At 54.4% G+C, this 19,680-nt stretch overlaps 1 protein-coding gene and 1 long non-coding RNA gene across 3 annotated transcripts in view; one reads left to right on the top strand and one right to left on the bottom strand.

Moving 5' to 3' along the window:
- Positions 1–6,041: 6,041 nt before the first annotated feature.
- LOC144369182 (uncharacterized) lies at positions 6,042–8,434 on the top strand. Of its 2 annotated transcripts, none has more exons than XR_013428673.1 (4): positions 6,042–6,222; positions 6,824–6,876; positions 7,384–7,582; positions 7,772–8,434. It is a non-coding gene; the product is annotated as an uncharacterized LOC144369182 (long non-coding RNA). The 2 variants fall into 2 exon arrangements; XR_013428672.1 differs by having other exon boundaries at positions 6,043–6,178.
- Positions 8,423–19,680, bottom strand: part of LOC120890490 (mitotic spindle assembly checkpoint protein MAD1-like) — a 301,557-nt gene continuing 290,299 nt past the window's right edge. Inside the window, exons 14-20 of the mRNA XM_078028364.1 lie at positions 17,111–17,274; positions 16,366–16,517; positions 16,203–16,286; positions 15,620–15,870; positions 15,225–15,366; positions 14,563–14,868; positions 8,423–14,047 (exon numbers count right to left, since the gene is read on the bottom strand). Of these exons, the coding sequence (XP_077884490.1) occupies positions 17,268–17,274 (7 nt within the window). The 3' untranslated portion in view covers positions 8,423–14,047; positions 14,563–14,868; positions 15,225–15,366; ... (2 more) ...; positions 16,366–16,517; positions 17,111–17,267. The remainder of the gene's footprint in view (positions 14,048–14,562; positions 14,869–15,224; positions 15,367–15,619; positions 15,871–16,202; positions 16,287–16,365; positions 16,518–17,110; positions 17,275–19,680) is intronic.

Genomic DNA, 19,680 nt, shown 5'->3' with positions numbered 1-19,680 from the left:
GACACACAGGAAATGGGGGGTAGACGCACACGTTGAAATATTCTCACTACACAGGACACTCCTGGCTGGGCTTGAGTCCCTGCGGCCAATCGCTGATGTCTGAGTGCCACTTCTCCGTTTTCCTGTGACTTCCCGTAACCCTCTTCCAGAGGCACCCTGCCCAGGACCGTGGCCCCTCAGCCGTGAGTCTCGACGCTGAGGTGGCCAGACGCCCAATGGCCCGCGCTGTCGGCTTCTTGCCCAATCCTGGGCCAGCAGCATGGAAACAATTCCCCCAACAAAGATCAAATATTCAAAACCAGAGCGAAGGAGGAAAGGCAGGCTTTATTAAAACGCCTCCATCATCCAAACAGGCGCCTGCAGGACCTCTTTAGTAACTCATCCTCCTAGATGGAAATTATCACCCAAGGAAGAAGGCTAATAACACTGGCGTCCCCATCAGTCAGCTTAATTCACAGCGTAGTGCTTTCCCCGGCCCATCACGGGCCGCGACTGACAGCCAGCTGAGCATCGCCGTTCCCCTGGAGAAGTGCCTCCAAGGGCGGGCAGCGCAGTGCAGCACTGGGCGCTGTCTCTTTCAAGTCGGGGAAGTGCCTTGAGGAGCAGTAGGCGGGGAAGGCACCCTCCCGCCCTTCCTTCCAGACAGACTCGGGCTGCACATGGCTTCTCAAGGTCTCCCCAGGTGAGTGCTCCTCGCACACCTGCAGAGAGGGAGATGGGCTTTATAATGAGGCCCCTCTGCACACAGCCGGCAGCCCCTTCTTCCCAGTGGAGCCCTCCACCAGCCTGGGCTCCCTGAGCATCCTGCTGCCCCCCACCCACATCCTGCGGGGATGCAGCTCTGGGCACTGATGACCCGGGGCTCAGAGTTACCCAAGAAGGGCCAAGGTTGGGGGCCAGGCATGATGCCCGGGATGCACAGGCCAGATGAAAGACACAGTCCCAGGCTCGAGCTAGAAACAGCAACGTAGACGCCCAGAGAAGCGTCTTCAGGACCAGGCTCAGACCCAGGCCTGGCCTGGGGTGTCGTGAGAGTCGGGTGGAACCTGAGGTCTCTGACGAATGGGACCCGAGGCCAGAGCGCGGGTCCCCGGGGGGATAAGAAGGGGGTGTCGTCAACAGCTGCAGAGGGACCCTAAGTAGCCCCAGTCCCACCACAGTGGCACACTGGGCACCGACCTCCTGCTGCGGGGATGGACGGCTCCCAGGACTCCTGTTCAAACCACTCACTCCCCTCCCCATGTGTCAGTTCCTCCACCACCAGCCGAGAGGGAGGCGGCCCCAGTGTTCCCCCCTCCTGGGTCAGCCTTCAATGAAAGTGCTTTCTTTGTGCAGAACCGAGTGCTGCAGGCGTCCTGCAGGCGTCTGGTGCCTTGGGCAGCAGGCAAGCCCTGCTCCATATCAAAGGTACCCCAGGCTGGGGGCTTCACCAGCAGAATGGGTCCTCGCCAGGCTCTGGAGCCCTGTGGTCCCTGGTCAAGGTGTAGGCAGGCTGGGCCCTGTGAGCCCACGAGAAAGCGCCTGTCCCCAAGCCCCCCAGCTCTGCGTGTTGCTGGCCCTGCTACCTGTAGGGCCGCCACCCGGCCATGGCTGTCTTTACATGGTGTCCTCCCCGGGTGTGTGAGGGTCCTTCTCCCTCTGTGCCCTTTCCGTGTCAGAGAAGAATTGTGGACAGGAGAGAAGAGGACCCCAGGTGCCCATACAGAGGGGCTGCGCCCCACCCAGGGCAGCAGAACCCTTCAGGGAGGGGGAGCGAGAGGCTCAGGGGGTTGGTGGATGGAGACTTCTAGAAAGCACACGGCAGGGTGGGCGGGCAGGCTGCAGGCAAGGCAGAGCCACGGTCAAGGTCAGGGTGACCAGGACTCAGGGAAGGAGTGTGACTGGCGGCTGGTGGAGGATGGAGGCCTTGACCAAGACACCGGGTCCTCCTGGGCTGAGGCCGCCCTGGACGGGCCCAACCTGACATTACCAAGACCCTGTTTCCTTCTCCCAACAGCTGCAGGTCCAGGGAGCCAGGACTTCCGCCTCACGGGGGCTGCAAGCCACCCCACCCAAGAGAGAGCTCCTTTACCTTTAAAATACCCATGGGGAGGACCTCTGCAGGTCAGGGCTGGACTCAGTCAGGGGCTGCTGTCCAGGGAAGCCATGCCCTTGTCCTGGGCCAGGGGGACTCAGAGGAGCGTGGCCCTGGCCTGGTCCCAGGGCGAAGCCGGAGCACACCTCTGCAGGGCTGTCCTCCCTGCAAGGAGCGGCTTCCACCAGTGACGGCTGGGCCTGGAGGGACGACCTCATGGCCTGGCTGCTGGGCTCTGCTCCTGTCTGCCGGCCGGCCCCCCACGCCTGTGCCAAGCACGAGCTCCAAGGAAACCAAGGGACAGGGACGAAAGCCCTGGCTCCACGTCTTCCTGACCCTCCAGCTCGACGCCCTGAAGAGGCCTCCGCTGACCAAGCGCAGTTGACCTCAACTGAACTGGGCTGCGCAAGGCAGGGTGCCCCGGGCCGTGAGGGGCCCTGCTTCTCCGTGTCACCTGCCTCCCACGACCTGTTCAGAGCTGGAGGCCAGGTTCCCTTCCTTGATGGACAGTTTCCCAGTGACCTAACCCGGGCGAGGCCAAGCTCTGAAACGGGAGGAGTGACGCATCTCTTCCCATTCTGCCTTCCGAGTCTGGGGAGGGAGAGTTCTATCTCAAAAGGGCTTTTTCCCAGCTCCTGAGGGGTGAGTTGGAAACCTCAGGAAGTGACATTTTGTGGCTCCTCTAAAATGGAACAAAACCAGTGTGTGAGAGTGCAGGAGAAACGGAGAGGACGAGGGCACTTTATCAATTCCTTTTTAAAGACCTTCTGTAAGCAGCCAAGGGTTCTTCCAAATTGTGAGACAGAATGACCCTGAATCTTTGGAGGATAAAATTTTGGGCTCATTTGAGAAAAAATCCTCCACATGTTTGCACTGCCCGGTTTCTATGGGAACCTGCGAGGAGCCCCACGATGCCCGGGAGGGCTATTTTTATATGAAGCCCGCCCTTCACGAAGGAAACGGACAGGGCAGGCGGGAGGCCGGGACGACCCTGGGATGAGGCTGAAAGATGGCGCATCTGCGCTCCAACGAGAGGCCAGCGTCGCGGATCCCGCATGGGCAGGCAGACGGGGCGTCCCTTCTGTTTGCAAGAAGACTCTGAGCTGTGGTCACTGTGTGCCATTGCCCCTCAGGGAGGACCGCAGTCCCTAAGCTGCACCTCCAAACTGGGATCTGCAGGTGGACAGGGACCCTGACTGCGGACAGGGACAGGTGAGGGCAGGAGGTTAGTTGTGGGCTCAGAGCCCTCAGGGAGGGTGCCCAGCTGACTGGGAACAGAGGGTCCCGTTTTAGGAACTGGTGCAACCCCCCCACACACAGCAGCCTGCCCTGGGCCTGCCCTGGTCACCTGACCTGGAGATGTCAACGCAGGCCCTTCCCTCTGAGAAAGGAAGAGAAGGAACTTGTGCAGACAGACAAAGGACACCAGCGGCGGCCAGTGTGTGTGGCCAGCTGCAGCTGGCTCCCTGGTTCCTCCTACCCCCGCCGGGAACACGCCCTCCCGCAGCAGCCCAGCAGCCGCCGAGTAAATACCGTGGGTCTCTTCCAGGTCACATTTCCTCCAAAATAGACCTATTTTAAAAATAATAAGTGAATCAAACAGTAACAGGAAGCTGATGAGGCTAAATGTGAGCACCTGTTTTTTTCTCTCCTACACAAGAAACGAAAATAAACTCACTGTAATGAGAATCAAGTGCAGAAAATGGTGCCTCATTAATGGAGTGCCTGGCTGATTAGCCGCGCTCCCTAGATGTCTCTGTGTCTTCTCTACTGATTGACAGCGCAGGGAGAAGAAGAAAGGGGTTCCAGTCAGGGGCGACCGGCCAGGTGCTGGGCTCCATGGAGCACTGTCCCTGCTCAGCTCCCAGCACCCGGGACCCGTGGCCTCCAGCCCCGACTCTGCCCACCTGCTGTGGCCAGCAAGGGAAGGTGGCCGGGTGGGGCCGCAGTGTCTCAGTGACCGCTGCATGGCTGGGACCACAGAAGACTCCCCACGCCCTAATCCAGCACACATCCCTCCCAGATGTCCCACTACGTGCTGGACACGGTCTTCCCGTGGCACCGTGAGCTCCACACAGGCGGGGGCTCAGAGCCTGGCCCCGGCCCCTTCCTCCCACGAATTCAGCAGCTGCTACGGCGGCTGCTATAGCAAGCACTTGGCCAGTTTTGGCTGGACATAGGGAACTTGTGTCAGATTCCCAGTGGGTTCGTGTCTATGGCTGCTGTAACCAAGTGCCCCAAAACAGTGGCACAAAGCAGCCCAAAGCTCTGGAGGTCAGAGGTCAGAGGTGGGTCCTGGTGGGCTACATTAGGGTGGGGCAGGCAGCCTCTCCTGGGGGCTCCGGGGCAGGACACAGCCCCCAGCCCTTGCAACGTCCAGTGGTGCCCACACCCTGGGCTCAGGGCCCTTCCTCCATCCAAAGGCAGCACACCCGCCCGTCTCTCCTGCCGCCCTCTTTCTGAGACTTTCCCCGTTCCCTATTTCACTGTGAGCACCCTGAGGTTCCGCCGGACCACCCAGAGAATCCTGGATCATCTCCAGTTGCCGCATGAGGCAAGGTAGTCCTAGAATTAGGACTTGGGCGTCTTTGGAGGATCATTATCTACCCAGCAAATTTCTATCATCAGACCCAACTGGAGATTTTTGAGAGAAAGAAGAAGAGGACAATGTTGGCTTGGTGGCGTGGGCACCCTGTGCTGTCCCCACGAAGCAGGTATTTGATCAATAAATGTTTGTGACGGAGCCTTCCTCACCAACAGGACCTGCACAAAGTGACAGCACTGTGTCATCCCAGTGACCCCCCGTGGTAGCCGCCACCAGAGCTGCCATCACCGGCCAGCATTCAGGGACACTGTCAAACCCGCAAGGTGCTCTGCAACCGTGAGCTTCGGGGTCCGTGTTCCCTTTTGTAGAAGAGAAAATGGAAGGTCAAAGACCTGAGACACACAGTCAAGCTCTACCCTCAATTGCCACGGTGTGTCACATGATCTACAGGGAAAGCCGCTCCCGTTCGGCCAGAAGCTCCCGGGGCTCCGAGAGGAGGTCAGCCACCTCGTGCTGCCTGACTCGGACTCAAAGTCTGCAGGTAAGAGCAGCAGCTCTGGCGCGTTGGCGGCCCATAGAAGGGCATCGTGCAAAGAAGGGCCAAAGGAGTTACCCATGGGGACAGAGGGTGCGGACTCAAGAATTCCCACCCTCTGTCCCCTGTGCTGTCTCTAAGTCACTCCTTGACACGGCCCGCAGCTGCCGCACGCTTTGTCTCACGTCCACTGATGAGACCCCATCTACTGGAAAGTGCTGTAGAAAGTCCCTCCAGGCCTGGGGCCCTGACTTGCCAGTGGAGGTCAGTGACTGCAGGTACAGGTGGAGGTCAGAGTGCAACCTGGGGCGTCCTCTCCTGCATTGTTCCATCGGGGGCTGATCATCCCCGGGGGGGGGGGGGAGGGGAAAGGAGAGGGCTGAGCAGGAGCTGCACCGCGCCTTTGGGTCCTGTTCTTCTGAGCCTGATGAGAACAACGGCTGGGCTTCCTGGGAGACGGAGAGAAGCCTTCTCCTCCTGCTTTCCCAGGGGCCCAGATTTTCTGATGGCACCTGCAGGAGGGAGAGCAGGGAGGGAACCCCAGATGAGGAAGCCGGCCTGGCTTGCCCACCCCGACCCAAGGTGGCACTGCCTGGGGCTGGGGGTTTCAGGCACCCACACGGAAGCCGCTATCTCACTGCAGAGGGAGCAACGCACTTCCAAGACAACGGCAGCCTGTGCTGACGCGGGCGTCCAGGGCATTGCAGTGGACGGTGACCCACAAGACAACCCACCCTCGGGAAGTGGCCCCCGCGGGGCAGGTCCCCAGGGTACATGAAAGGAGCAGGGGACATTGCAGGTCGATTCCCCAGGGTAATGGCTGAGGTCATTTCAAAGTCACCACCAAACCAGGCAGTTGACAACCCCCTGATTCATCGATTTGCTCATTTGCAGATGTGACCTGCTGGGGCCAGGCTTGATGCCAAGTGACCAGAGCACCAGCGGGTCAGGCCTGTCCAGCATATCTTAAAACACAGAACCCAGGTTCAGCATCATTTCCTGAGAGGATGAGCTCCAGCTGCAGGTATGCTCCAGGGGACGGGTCCTCGTCCACCAGAGTCGGTGCAGGTAGGACTTCGCAGGGGGCAAGTGGCTGGGCTTTGGCTGAGGCAGCCTCTACCTTTTTCCCTAAGTCAGATTCGCGGCTCAGCACAGCCTAACGCCGTTCAGTTGCCTGCAGATCCTCCCAGGATGGGGTTTGGGTTAAATGAGATTAAACTGATGGGATTTTTAGAAGGCCAAGGTGTGGCCACTGTTTCACTGGCCACTGATTCAGCCTCCGCTTGCTGCAAGTATGCCCATCAGTCCCCTTGGCATGGAGAACGGATGTCACACTGTGCTGAGCATGCATGGTGCAGGTACCTGGTGCCCGTGCTGCTATCCCCCCTCCCACGTCCCCTGAAGTCAGGGCAGCACTGCCCCATGGCAGACTGTCTCCATAGGGCACTCAGCAGGGGCCCCTTGGCACAAATATTTCACCAATTTCCACGAAGTCCTGGGTTTGGCTCTAAGTAGGTGGGACACGCTGATCTGTAACTGCAACCTCTACCAAGAGGGGCAGCATGCCCGGCTTGGGGATCCACCTCTCCCTGCCATGGCGGACACCCTCAGCAATCCGGCCGCTTCTGGCCAGCCCACAGCACTGACAGATCAAGTGTTTCTTTACCAGGCAGCAGCTGATTCGTGGACTTCAAGACGGGAATTGGCTGACCACCTCTTCAGGTCAGTGCAGTCGGTCTGGTCAGCTTCACTGTGCCCCATGGGAAAGGCGGCCTGGCTGGCCTGTCCATGCAGCCTCGCTGGGTCCCACTGCAGCAGAGCCTCGCACCCCATCTTCATTAGGCTGCCCAGCAGCCTGCTCTCAAGACGCAGGCAGGAAACCCCGTCCTGTACTCATGGTGGCCTCGGGGTTGGACATGCACCATGCCCTGGTCCCCTCTGGCACCGGAGGCTGGCTCTCTGCAGCCTCAACCTCAGAGGGAGTTGACCCAGAGCCCCTGGAGTCAGGGGCTTGGAGAAGTGGCTCCTCCGCATTCATTCAGCCCAGACACCTCCAGCGAGCAGGCCTAGGGTCATGGGGCTGGACTCCAGGACACTCGGCATCCAGTTCAGACTTGGAACTGTGCCTCCTCTCCAACGCTGCTCCCTCCTCGTCCGCACGCCCGTCGCTGCCCTTTGGAACACCTTTCCTTTGCCATATGTGACATGTATATCATTTACACATATCAGGGATTATCGACACTCAGACGGCGAAGACGGCCCTCCCCGGACCGGAAGAAGAAGCACGTGGTGGAGAGGAGACAAGGGCTCCGACAAAAGTCCACCTGAAGCCGAGAGTGACCCAGCACCAGGAGTGAGGGCCAGGGACTGACCGCCCAGTGCGCTTTCTGGATCTCTTCACCCCCCACGTCTTGAGGTTTGCCTCCAGGTATTTTATTCAGAATGAGCTTCAGGGGCCGCTTTCCAGTTCACAAATTCTTTCACTTCCACTTGGGGTTTAAAAAATGATTTTCCAATGATTCTATTTTTTATTCCTAGGTCCTTAATTTGGCTTCTTAAAATAATGGATCTATTTTTAGTTCATATCTAATTGATGATTTTTTTTTACTTCAAATAGAGAAGAGATACAGAAAATGAAATGAGCTTCCAACGTACACACGGAAAAGAATAAGAACATAGCAAAGGAGCGACATTTGAAGACAGGTGGCCAGAAATCCTCGAGGTTGGACAAAGAATCAGGAGCTCTGAGTTAATGAGCAGACCAAGTGCTAGGCAGGAAGTGTGTCGGTCACGATGACAGTTACAGTGCAGAAAGGAGGAAGAAAAGGCATTCCAAAAGAAGAGCAACGAGACTGCAACGCAGCGTCCTCAGCTGCGATGTGTGTGTGAGGACAAGGAGTGAGCAGCCTCGACGTGCCAGGAGGACTGTGGATATGGTCCTCGGAGTTCCCTGAAACTGCTGTTCAGGGGCAAGGGCAGAGGAGGTCCTCAGAGTTCAGAGAGGGGAACAAGCTTCCCCCTTGGAGATCATTAAGGAGAAAGCTGCTAGGGGACATAGTTCAGCCAGAAGATAAGTGACCACAGGGGACAGAGCAGCCCGCTACAGACAATCCCAGGCAGAGGAATGGAGAAAAGGGTTGTGGCCAATCTATTGAACCCCTGACGAGAATTATTTATTTAAGAAAATTGAATCAAAATATGGGGTGAGAGCAGCGAGAGAAGGAGGTAAAGGTGAAATAACTTGAGACTGAATTAGGAAAATAAAACATTGTCATATCAACAGCTTGTGTTTATTGTGGTTTAGGTAAGAGGTGCCCCCCAAAAGCTCATGGAAGAGACAGTGAGGCCGGTTCCCAGGTGAGATGACTGGGTCAGGAGAGCCTTGACCCGTCAGTGGTTGATCCCCCATAGGATGGACTGGGTGTGGCTGAGCGAGGTGGGTCCCTGGGGGTGGCTTTGGGGTTTCTATATGGGTGAGCTGAGCTCAGTCTCTGTTTCCCCATCACCCTGGTAGCACTTCCCTCCGCCCCGCTCTCCGTCATGACGTGCCCAAGCCCTGAGGAGCAGAGCCGGCCACCTGTGGGCGGAACCTCTGAAAAGGCGAGCCTCAAATAGGTGTTTCCTCCTCTAAAATGGCCCTTGTCAGGATTCTCAGTCACAGTCGTGAAAACGCTGGGTAGAACCCTGTGTTGTAGTTGACTGAATACACGGGGAGAGGTAGTTCAATGGCTCCCAAACCAGAGCCAGACAGGATCACTAAAACTGCATCCTGGCGGCCAGAGCCATGGCAGGGAGACAACATGAGCAAGTACTGGGTAGAGCAGGGTCAATGCGGCCAAATGACCTTCCAAAGCCTCTGGAGTCTGTGTTACCTACTTAGATAATGCACGAACCTTCTATGTGCCCCTGGAGGGAGAAATGCTGGAATCCAAGTAGCCAAGAAAGTTGACAATAATTAGAAAAAGATTCACTAAACCATACTTCATGGATCACAGAACCAATCAGGGTGTCAATAACCAAATATCTAAAACTGCTGGGATGAAGTGCCACTTGGCATTAGAACTCCTGAGACATAGCTAAAGCAGCCCTTAAAAGTAAACTCATAGCTCTTGATGCATTTTTAAAATAAGGCTATAAAGCCGACCAGTTAATTATTTGATTTCAGAACCTTCTAAAACAGAGTGATCCATTAGAGAGAAAAAGGAAATAATAAATAAGGGCAGAAATTAACAAACAAAAAGTCAGACAAACTGTGGACGATCCATAAAATCAAAGCTATTTCTTTGGAAACAAATGGAAAAAAAATCGACTGAGTAGGAAGGTCAAGGTCAAGGGAATAAAATAGGAAGTGCAGGAATAGGAGGAGTATAGAAAGGGTTCACAGACGCATCAGGAACGCTAGGCATCGAGAACGTCATCAGTAGCTGTTTCTGGTAGTAAAATTGAAAACTTACACAGCATTGTAAGCAAAACCAAATTTATAAAAATCATTCGGACGCCAGGTTCTGGTGATTTTTTCAAAGAGAATTTTACGAAAGCTTCAATGAACAGAGAATTGTTTCCCTTACACAGCTTGTACCTGAGAATAGATAAAACAAACAAAATATCTGACTCGGTTCGACACTAGCATGATTTGAGATCAGGATTGAACAAGGACACTGTGAGACTAGAAAATCCCAGACCAACCTCACCAATAATCTAGGTGCAAAAAGACAAAAAAAGGTAAACCCTATTTCACAACGTAGTAACAAGTCCGGAGTCAAGCTTGTTTCTCCAGGTAGGTGACAGAGAACTGAGGGCACTGGGACTCTTGTTGATGAGGAGGATCTGCCTTTAGGAGGATACAGGTGGCAAGTCCTCTGCAGGACTCAGTGTCCAGCACATGTAAGAAGCCAAGCAGGACAACAGCCAGGAACCAGAATCCGCTGGAAAACCCGTAACAGAAGAGTGAAACCCTTCACTTAATAAAAAGGAACCAAACTGGCAAAGATGAGCTTGGTGATGGGACGTACATAATTTCTCCTCCTTACTGGATTCTACCTCTCGCCCTGTACAAAAGTAAACTCAAAATGGATCAAAGACCTTCATGTAAGACCTGACACTTTGAAATTGCTGGAAGAAAACAGGGGTAGCCTTTCAAGATGTAGGCACAGTAAACAATTTCCTGACTAGGACTCCAACAGCTCAGGATCTAAAAGCAAGAATTGACAAATGGAATCGCGTCAAATTAAAAAGCTTCTGCAGAGCCAGGGAGACAGTCCACAGAGTACAGAGAGAGCCTGCATGGGGAGGAAATCTCGCCAGCCCTTCGTCTGACAGAGGGTTGCTATCCAGAGGATACAAAGGATTCAAAAAGGCTGAAAAGAATGAGAGCGTGTAAGTGATCTGAGCGCCCATCTCAAAGGAGTACAAATGGCCAATAAATATAAATCAATCAATCAATCAATTAATCGTGTCCATCTACAACTAAAAAAAAATTTACAAAAGAGACACTTACACACCCATGTCCATTGCAGCACAATTCACAATAGCCAAGATATGGAATCAGCCTAATGCCCATCAACAGATGGATGGCTTTAAAAAAATATGGTATGCCGAGCACAGAGACCCACACCTGTAATCCCAGAGGCTCAGGAGGCTGATGCAGGAGGATCGAAAGTTCAAAGCCAGCCTCAGCAACTTAGCGAGGCCCTAAGCAGCTCAGCAAGACCTTGTCTGTAAATAGAATTTTAAAAAGGGTTATGGATGCCACTCCATGGCTAAGCATACCTGGCATCAACTCCCAGTATCATATGTATATGTATATGATGGGAATTGAACGAATACACACACACACACACACACACACAGTCACACACACACTCACATTTATATATATATATGGAAACCTGCTGTTCGGGTCCCCTCTCACCCTGCGAGAGTCTTGCTCCTATTTCTATTCTTAAATAAATCTTACTCCTTTAACTCTTGCAAAAAAAATGGTAAATGTACAAAATAGAGTATGATTCAGCCACAAAGAATGAAATCCTGTCATTTTTTCAGAAAAACGGATAGGACTGGAGGAAGTCATATTAAGAAAAATTAACCTGAAAAAGACAAATATCACATATTTTCTCTCATATGTGGGGAAAACGACAGGAAAATAGAAGAGAGAGTCTTGGGGAAGAGCGAGGGGACGGGAGGGGGTGAGAGGGCTGGAGGGAGGGTCATATACAGCTGTGGAAGTCACTGATTTGTGCAATCAATATGGCTGAATAATTGTAAGAAAAATAAGTGTCTGTAAGGGAAAATGCTACTGTGTTTATTTATATTTAAAATCGGATTCACACTGAATCTAATTAAAACTGATTTGTATGGAGAGTTAAATCTTGATAGAAAAATTGTGTGAGAATCGTCGGCTCTAGATATACTAAAGGTTATATTTTGAAATAAAATATCAGAAACTTATCCCAATGTTGTCACAGTGCCAGTAACAGTTGTACCACTAGGAAAATCCATCCTAAAATGAAAAATTATCAGAAATCATTGTGAACTTCTGACTGATGGTGCTTTTTGTTTTATCAGCTAAAATTTTAAATTTAAATTTAAACAGTAGTTAAATTTGAAGAAAAGTGAGCCAGAAAAATCTTAGAATTGAGATCACGTATCTAATATGTTGTGTAAGATCATGACCAAATAGTATTCTGCAGTCTTCAGGGGTATGTCAGTATCAGGCATCATTATTACCCCAGTATGTCATATATGCAATGAAATATTTTAAAAAAGAAAAACTGAAGGATATTTGTTTTGTGAAGATGTTTTCTTAACTTATTTTTTTAAGTCAGACAAATTTAGTTATTTCATATAGAACAGCTATTTCTTATGCAAAGTATTTTATTATATGATCAAATTAAATTCACTATAATATATTGCATAATATATTAATGTTATTAATATATTAATATATTGCATAATATCTTAAATGTGTTGCATATAGATATTAAGTGTTAAGTATTTATTTTATGTGTTCTAACAGATCATCATTTGTAGCAATATTGAAGGTCATTCCTAACCACAGATCTAATAACTGTTTATCATTGTGAAGTTCTTTATTTGCACTTTTTTGATACGTTTATGTACAACTTAATTGTTTTGCCTCTTTTTTCCAAAGCAGAGTTGGGGCTTCAGCTTTGCCAGCTTCCTTTCACTTGGACTCCAACTGCACTAAACTAACGTAAAGCACTAACAGCCCGGCACCCAGCAGCCTGCAGTGGGGAGCAGGCCGGCTGTGGCAGACGGCAACCCGGGGACTGGGCTTGGATTGGCAGGAGGCTGAAAGGCAGGAAGGAGCTGGCTGCTGTGGCCAAGGCCCTGGGCAGGGTCTCCACCCGTGGGAAACTCCCTGGAGAGCACCCTTCTAGTCTGGGGGCAGAGCAGCGGGAATTGGGACCTGAGCTGTGGGTCCCCACTGGGGCCAGGGCTCTGTGTCCTCCGGCTCTGCAGAGTCCTGACGTGGTCCAGTAGGTGTGGCCAGTGGGGGCGTCCACTGCGCGGTGTGAGCCAGGGCTCCCTGGTCTCCTGGGCTGCTCTCTGCACGCAGCGGGGACTCCAAGCCTGTGGTTCTGACGGCGGCCAGCACCACCCCGGCTCCACTCTCGGCTCTCGCCTCCTATCCAGTGGCCCTCTCCTCTTGTCCAAACCCTACCCACCCTGGGCCAGCGTGTGCCCTGTGCTGGCAGTGCCAGGAGCCTCTGCTCATCCCCGAGAGCCACCTGGGCCCGCCCTCATCCCTGCCGGGGCTTCCCTTGGCTGACGGTGGAGACAGCCCAGCGACAGCCACCCCTGATGGGAGAGTGAGGGCAGAGGCCACGTCCCGACCCACTTCTGGGGTCTTCAAACCCCACCTACAAAGTGGAGCCAAGTGTCCAAACCTCAGGCCACTTGCCTGTGACAGTGCGGAGCACTGAGTAGCCTCTCCATTAACAGCCGGCTCGTCTCTGGTGTGCTTTAATGGCCTCCGGTCTTCTGCGCACAGACGTGGAGCGGGGCAGGACTGTGCTCACCTCCTTCCACGCCCACCGTGTGCACAACAGGGGCTGGTAGTGTGAACCGCATCACCACGCCCCGTGAGCTCCAATGACTGGATACCTGAGTGGATCCCACAGCCTCCACCGATGCCCTTGATGGGGAGGCAGAAGGGCCCATGTCCAGGCCAAGCTGGGCCAGCTGGGGTGCTCCAGAAATGACCCCATCCATCACTGACTCCAAGAGCTGCGTTCTGGATGCTGGCTCGTCTCTGCGGGATGGAAGCCCTGTGCCCGCAGCCACGTCAAAGGAGGCCCCAAAGATCCCGCAGAAGAAAGCAGCCTGACTGGAGGCAGCACTTAACGGTGTCAGAGGTGGCTGACCTGACCTCGTTTGGGCTACCAGTCTGCACATCTGCTCTACATGGAGGTGGGTGCCCAGGGCGGCTGACATCCAGACGCTCAGCTTGTGTGGTGAAGGGGGAAATCTCAGCAGTTGCCGGGGTCGAAGCCCCCAGGGAGACCTGCAGCGTGGGCCTGGCTGACTTTGATGTCTGTTTTCTCTCAGGGCAGTGTGGACAGAGATCGGCCACTCAGGACCTGGACTTCAGGTCCCTCGTTAGCTGAAATGCCCTGAAAGGGCCTTTTGTGTCAACTGCTGGGGATTTTTAAAGTCCCAGGTCCTTTCCTGACTCCGGGGACAGATGGGATCGATGGGCCACTGCTGTGGCCTCAAGCAGGACGCAGCTGGCCCAGGGTCCTGCACAGGCCAGAGGCAGGGCCACAAAGATGAGGACTTGTGGCCCTGCCTGCCCTAGAAGCAGCCCAGCAGCCTCTGTCCACCGTCTCTATTCGGGGTTCTGTTTGGAGCTTGCGTGTTCCTCTGAGTCCTATGAGGGGGAAGGAAGCCAGGGCTCAGCGCCCCCCCAGGGAGATGGACTTGTGCAGCCCGCAGCCCTGGGTGACGAGGCAGTCCTTAGTGCCAGAGACTGGGCAGTGGCTCCACTGAGCCACCTCGGATGGGCCGTGCCCAGGGGGACGACACTTCTGCAGCTCCTGATGTCCAAGGCCAGGAGAGGACGAGGGCCCCAACTCTGCCATTCCCTTCTATCCCGACCCCAGCGATGGCAGGGCGAGACCCAGGCCCTGCTCAGGGCACAACTTCCGGGCCACCCTCCTGGGGACGCGCCCTCACTGAGGCTCCTGGAAGCAGTGTTCCACCAGCTCTCTGGGTGTCCTCGTGCCCCGAGATGGCCTGCCGTCAACCCCTACAGCCCGCTGGAGCTCCCCTCCTCTTCCCCCCATGCCCACCCCAGCCCCTTCCCCCACCCTGCCCTCTCTGGACGCTCTGAGGACCTCAGGTCCCACCCCGAGCCTGCCCCCGGCAGCCCTCTCTGCTGCTCACCCCGGGAAGGCCCGGCTGGCGGACTGCTGCAGCCTCTGCTGGCCCCACCCCGGCAGGGCTCGTCCTGGACCCCAGCGTGGACAGGTGTGGGCTGCAGGGCCAGGAGGGACCTGGGTGTGCTGCCCTGCCAGGTCCTCCTCTGTATCCAGGCCCAGGGAGGACTGGGAGGGGAGAGGAGTTGGACGGGCACAGGGATCGGGCAGAGCTTGCACTTTCTCCTTCCCCTCCCACGTCTGGTGAGACAGGAAAGGGCTTGTTGTCCCTTGCTGAGGGGGACAAGATGGGGAGCAGCTGACAGCCAGGCACCTGAGAAGGGAGATGAGCTTGACCGCCCCAGGTCGCTGCCCTGTGACCTCACCTGGCTGCCCTTGGTGACCCTGCCTTTCAAGCCACAGATCCTGGCAGTCCCGCCCCCCACCCCAAGCACCTGCCCCAGAGCAGAGGAGACCAAGACCTGGACATGGGTTTTGTGAACATTCCCTGGGAACTTAGGGGTGCCACGCCCAGTCACCACAGGTACACAGTCAGGGACAGAAAGAGCAGTCCTTGCCCCTCAGTGGCTGGGTGAGCCCTGTGTCCTAGGCCACCCCTGAGGCAGCTCCCACCCCTCCCAGTGCACCCAGCCCCAGCCCCGCCTGCCCCCAGGCGCTGCCCCTGCTCACTGAAGGCTCCTTGTCACTGGGCTGTTTGTTTAAAGGCACAGAACCCCTGATCACCACCAGCAACATCTCAGGTCTGCATGGCCCTCTGGGGACCAGTCTGAGTGTCCTTTCACTGTTTGGCTGGTTTTTATTGGCTGTGGGGCTGTTGGAAAGACAATGAGGACGACTTATCACGCCCGGAGGAAGCCTGCCACCAGCAGTGAACGGCTGTCACCAGAGGGGAGGGGACGTTGGGTGGGAAAGACACCGTGAAAGCAGGAAAGGGAAACTGTGAGGAAAACGGTCTCCGCACTCTGTGGCAGGGACGGAGAGGCCCAGAGCAGAGTCCCCCAGCAGAGTCCCCCCATGAAGGTCCTGAAGAAGCCACCATCAACCACAGGCGGCCACATACCTACCTATTGGATGCTCCGCAGGACACTGGGAGGCTGTGAAGCTGTGGCCAGCAGCAGTGCAGCACCAGGCTGGGTCCACGGGGTGCTGACCTGCAGACAGGGGTGCAGACGCCTGGGCAGCACGTGCCTTCCCAGCACAAGACAGCACTGGGTGTAGACGCTCGTTCCTGAGCTGGGCACCCCAAGGACCCCAGGGCTTGGAGGACAGATGCCAGCCAGCGGGTTTCCAGAATAGCCCATAACACAGGGTGGGGCTGCAACAGCGGGAGGAAGGAGGGAATTAAAAACCATCAATCATGGCACACACACACACACACACACACACACACACACACGAGTGCAGCAGGCCACCTCGGCCAAGGCTGCCTGCACAGCTCAGCGGCATCCAGCAGGCCCAGCTGCTGCGCCCCGTCCCCACACTCCACCCACAGCACTCCTCCGTCCCCATCAGACACGAGCTCCCGGTGCCCCTTCCCCAGCCCCTGGCAGCCACTGCCCTACGTCTGCGTCTATGAATTTGAACACTCTAGATATACGGAGGGAGATTTGTAAGAAACGCTTTATTTCGGAGCAGTCATGAACTTACAGAAAATCTGCACAGTGACCAGCGGTTCCCCTGCACCTCACAGCCTGTGTCCCCTGCCGTTAGCATCAGGAGTCGGCTGCCGATCTGTGATACAGAAGGGGCCCTTCAGATGGGATACCATCCACTGAGGCCCAGGCTGAACCGGGACCTCCTCAGGCCTCACCTGATCCTCCCAGGTCCCACGTGACCTTCGGCTCTCAGACCTCCTTAGGATTCTTGAGGCTGGGACAGTTTCTCAGAGTTTCCTTGTCTCTTGTGACCTTGACAATGTTGAGGAGGGCTGGTCAGGTCCTTGCCGGGCACTGATTTTCCCACCTCAAAAAAAGAATCTCATTTTATTCCTTCCAATTGTTGGCTCTGTTGACACCTTGTCCCTCGCCCCCCACATTTACAGAACCCCCCATCTCAAGCACATGTCCAGGGTTCCCCAGAGGAGCAGTGAGTGGACACAAGGAGCAGGCCTGAGGACTGCCCCATGTGTCCACCCTTTCAGCATCCCAGCTACTGGGTTCTGCCCTCTGGCTGCCCTCGAGGGTGCTGTGACTGGACATCTTCCCCTCCACATCTCTTCTCGAGAAGGTGCCCTGAGCCACAAGGGTCCCCTCCCTCCCATTGACCATTCCTACATTCACCTCAGAGGGGCCAGCATCTCTTTTGGGGCTGAGCTCCCGGATTCAACCAGGGACGGGAAGTCACACCAACCTCTCAAGAGCTTGTCAATCCTGCCCGCCTTCTCCCTGCTTAGCCCTCCCATGAGCAAGAGCTGGGTTTTCCCCCTGAGTCCACACAGTTCACACTTCTAAGCTTCCAGTTGGCTATGGCAAAGTGGATTGCTAATTAACCATGCTGCCCAGCATGCCCTGTCCATGAGCCTGGCTACTGGTGAGCCAAGCCATGCCTCACCTCACCTACTAAGCAGCAGTAGCCAGTTCTTCGCCTCTGCTCTGCTGAGACTCCAAGAACCAGCATTCTGCAGGAAGCCTTGACTCTAGAATGGTTTTGAGATCAGACACAAGAGGGGGGGGATTCCCCTTCTCACATCTTCTGTAACATCACATGGGAGGCCTACACACTGCAAGGAAACAAGAAAGGGATTAAAGGTACACAGTTTGGAAAGGGAGAAATAAAACTGTCCTTGTGTACAGAAGATATGATCATTTATGTAGAAAACCCCAAAGAATTGACAAAAGTTCCTGGAGTGAATACCTGATTATATAGAGACATTGCACAACACAAAGTTAATTTGCAAAAGCCAATTGGTTTTCTATATTCCAGCAAAGAACAAATGGATTTTAAAATTAAAAACACATTACCATGTATATGAGCACTCGCAAAGGGAAATATTTTGTGATAAAGCTAAGCCCATTTTTACATGAGCCGTATGAGGAACGCTATGTGACTCTAGAGAAGGACATCTCCTGAGAACTAAATCAGTGGACATCCCATGTTCATGGATAGGAAGATTCGATGTGGCCAAGACATCAGTTCTTCCCAACTTGATCTACGGATTTGAACAATCACAATTCAAATCTCAGTGTTGTGGCTTGAATCTCTAATGACTCCCAAAGGCTTGGTCCCCAGTGCAGCAGAGTTCAGAAGAGGGGCTTTGGGGAATGATGACATCGTGAGGGTTCTAACATCATCAATGAATCGACCCATTGATGGACCCATAACCTGATGGGATACAGGGAGGTGACGGAAGCTACAGGAGGTGGGGCTCAGTGGAGGGGAGAGAGTCCTGGGGACTGTGCCCTTGGGAACCACACTTTGTCCCTGGACACTCCCTTAATCTCTCCTTCTTTTCCTCTCTGTTTCCTAGCTGCCGGGAGGTGAGCTCATCTCTTCTGCTGCACACTCCCCGCCATGAAGTGCCGCTTCCCCAAAGGCCCGCAGCATGGAGCCAAGTGTGGGCTGAGACCTCTGGAGCTGTGAGCCAACAAACCTTTCTCCTTTAAGTTGGTTTTCTCCCGTATTTTTGTCACAGTCATGGAAATGTGATGGCACACTCAGCAAGTTATTTTGTAGTCATCAACACACTGATCCTAGAGTTTAGCTGGAGAGGCAAAAGGGACACAGTCTGAGGACTGTCCATACCTAGCTCCAAGGTTGACCATAAAGCTACAAGACAGTGTGGGATTGGAAAAACAAAAGACAAATGATAAATGGAACAGAATAGAGAGTCCACAGTGGACCCCCCATAGATACAGTTAGCTCATCTTTGACAAAAGGGTAGAGTTGAAATAGGAGCAAAGATTGTCTTTTCAAAATGGTGCTGGCACAGCTGGATGTGAACACAGACCTTCCCCCCACAGAAATCAACCCCAAATGGATCAGGGGTCTAGGTGTGCAATGTAAAACTATAGAATTCCCCGCAGATAACAGGAGGAGACCCAGGTGACTTGGGTCTGGTGGTAACTTTTTAAACAGCAATATTGAAGGTACGATCCGTGGAAGAGAGAACCGATAAGCCGACTTCATCAAGATTAAAAACCTGTGCAAGATTAAAAACGTGTCAAAAAACGAGAAAACCATCTATAGACCGAGAGAAAATGGATGCAAAAAAATGCATCTGATAAAAGACCGTTACCCACGTCGTGCCCAGGACTCTAATTCAGCAGTAAGAAAATGAGGAGAGAACAAGAAAACCTCACAATGCCTCGCCAGACATGCAGGGCACCAGGGAAGTGCCGATGCCATGCCAGCACAGCCCCATCAGGGCGACCAGATCCAAGACACCGCCGCTCCAGGGCCAGCGAGGATGTGGAGCGGCAGGACCCTCACACACTGCAGGAGAGAGTGGGAAAGGGGCGGACCCTTGCGTCAGCAGGTACCAATCACAAGGCCAGGAGCAGGGCCTGGGAGGCTCACCCTCTGCTCATCTCAGGCTGGGCCAGTGGACCTGGGTTCCTGGGTCATGGCTGAGCCCAGCTACGCAGACCCTGTGCCCAGGCCTGCGGGAGGGGAATGAGAACCCACTGAGGGATGAGAACCCTCCCAAGGGTGTACGTGGTCTGTGAGTGAACAGCTGCAGCAGTGATCTGTACCCGGGAGCCCCTTTCAGCCTCTGTGCTTGGGGTGTGGAGACGGTGGCTGGACGTCTCACCAGGGAGCTCCCGTCGGTAGCACCGCTAAAGACCGTCACTGGGTCTAGACGTTGGGCAGCGTATCATCAGCGTTTGTTGCTATAACTAAATACTTGAGGCGGGCTGCTGATAAAAGGAGATTGTTCAGCTCACAGTTTGGGAGGTTCAAATGGGGTTCCTGCGTGGGCCCAGCTCTGGGAGGGCCTTCTTGGCTGTGCCACCTCTCGGCAATGGCAATGGCGGAGCCATCACATCTGGAAATGGGAGGCCTGGGAGGCTGGGTAGGGCCAGGCACAGGCTTCTACCAGTAACCTGGTCTCGCAAGGGTTGGGCACACCACAGCGACCTGAGGACCCCCCACCAGTTCCACATCCACCCGGGGGGCCACCCCATCC

The sequence above is a fragment of the Ictidomys tridecemlineatus genome, chromosome 12, assembly GCF_052094955.1.
Source record: "Ictidomys tridecemlineatus isolate mIctTri1 chromosome 12, mIctTri1.hap1, whole genome shotgun sequence".
Taxonomy (NCBI): Eukaryota; Metazoa; Chordata; class Mammalia; order Rodentia; family Sciuridae; genus Ictidomys; species Ictidomys tridecemlineatus.
This window is presented reverse-complemented; position numbering and strand designations above follow the sequence as displayed.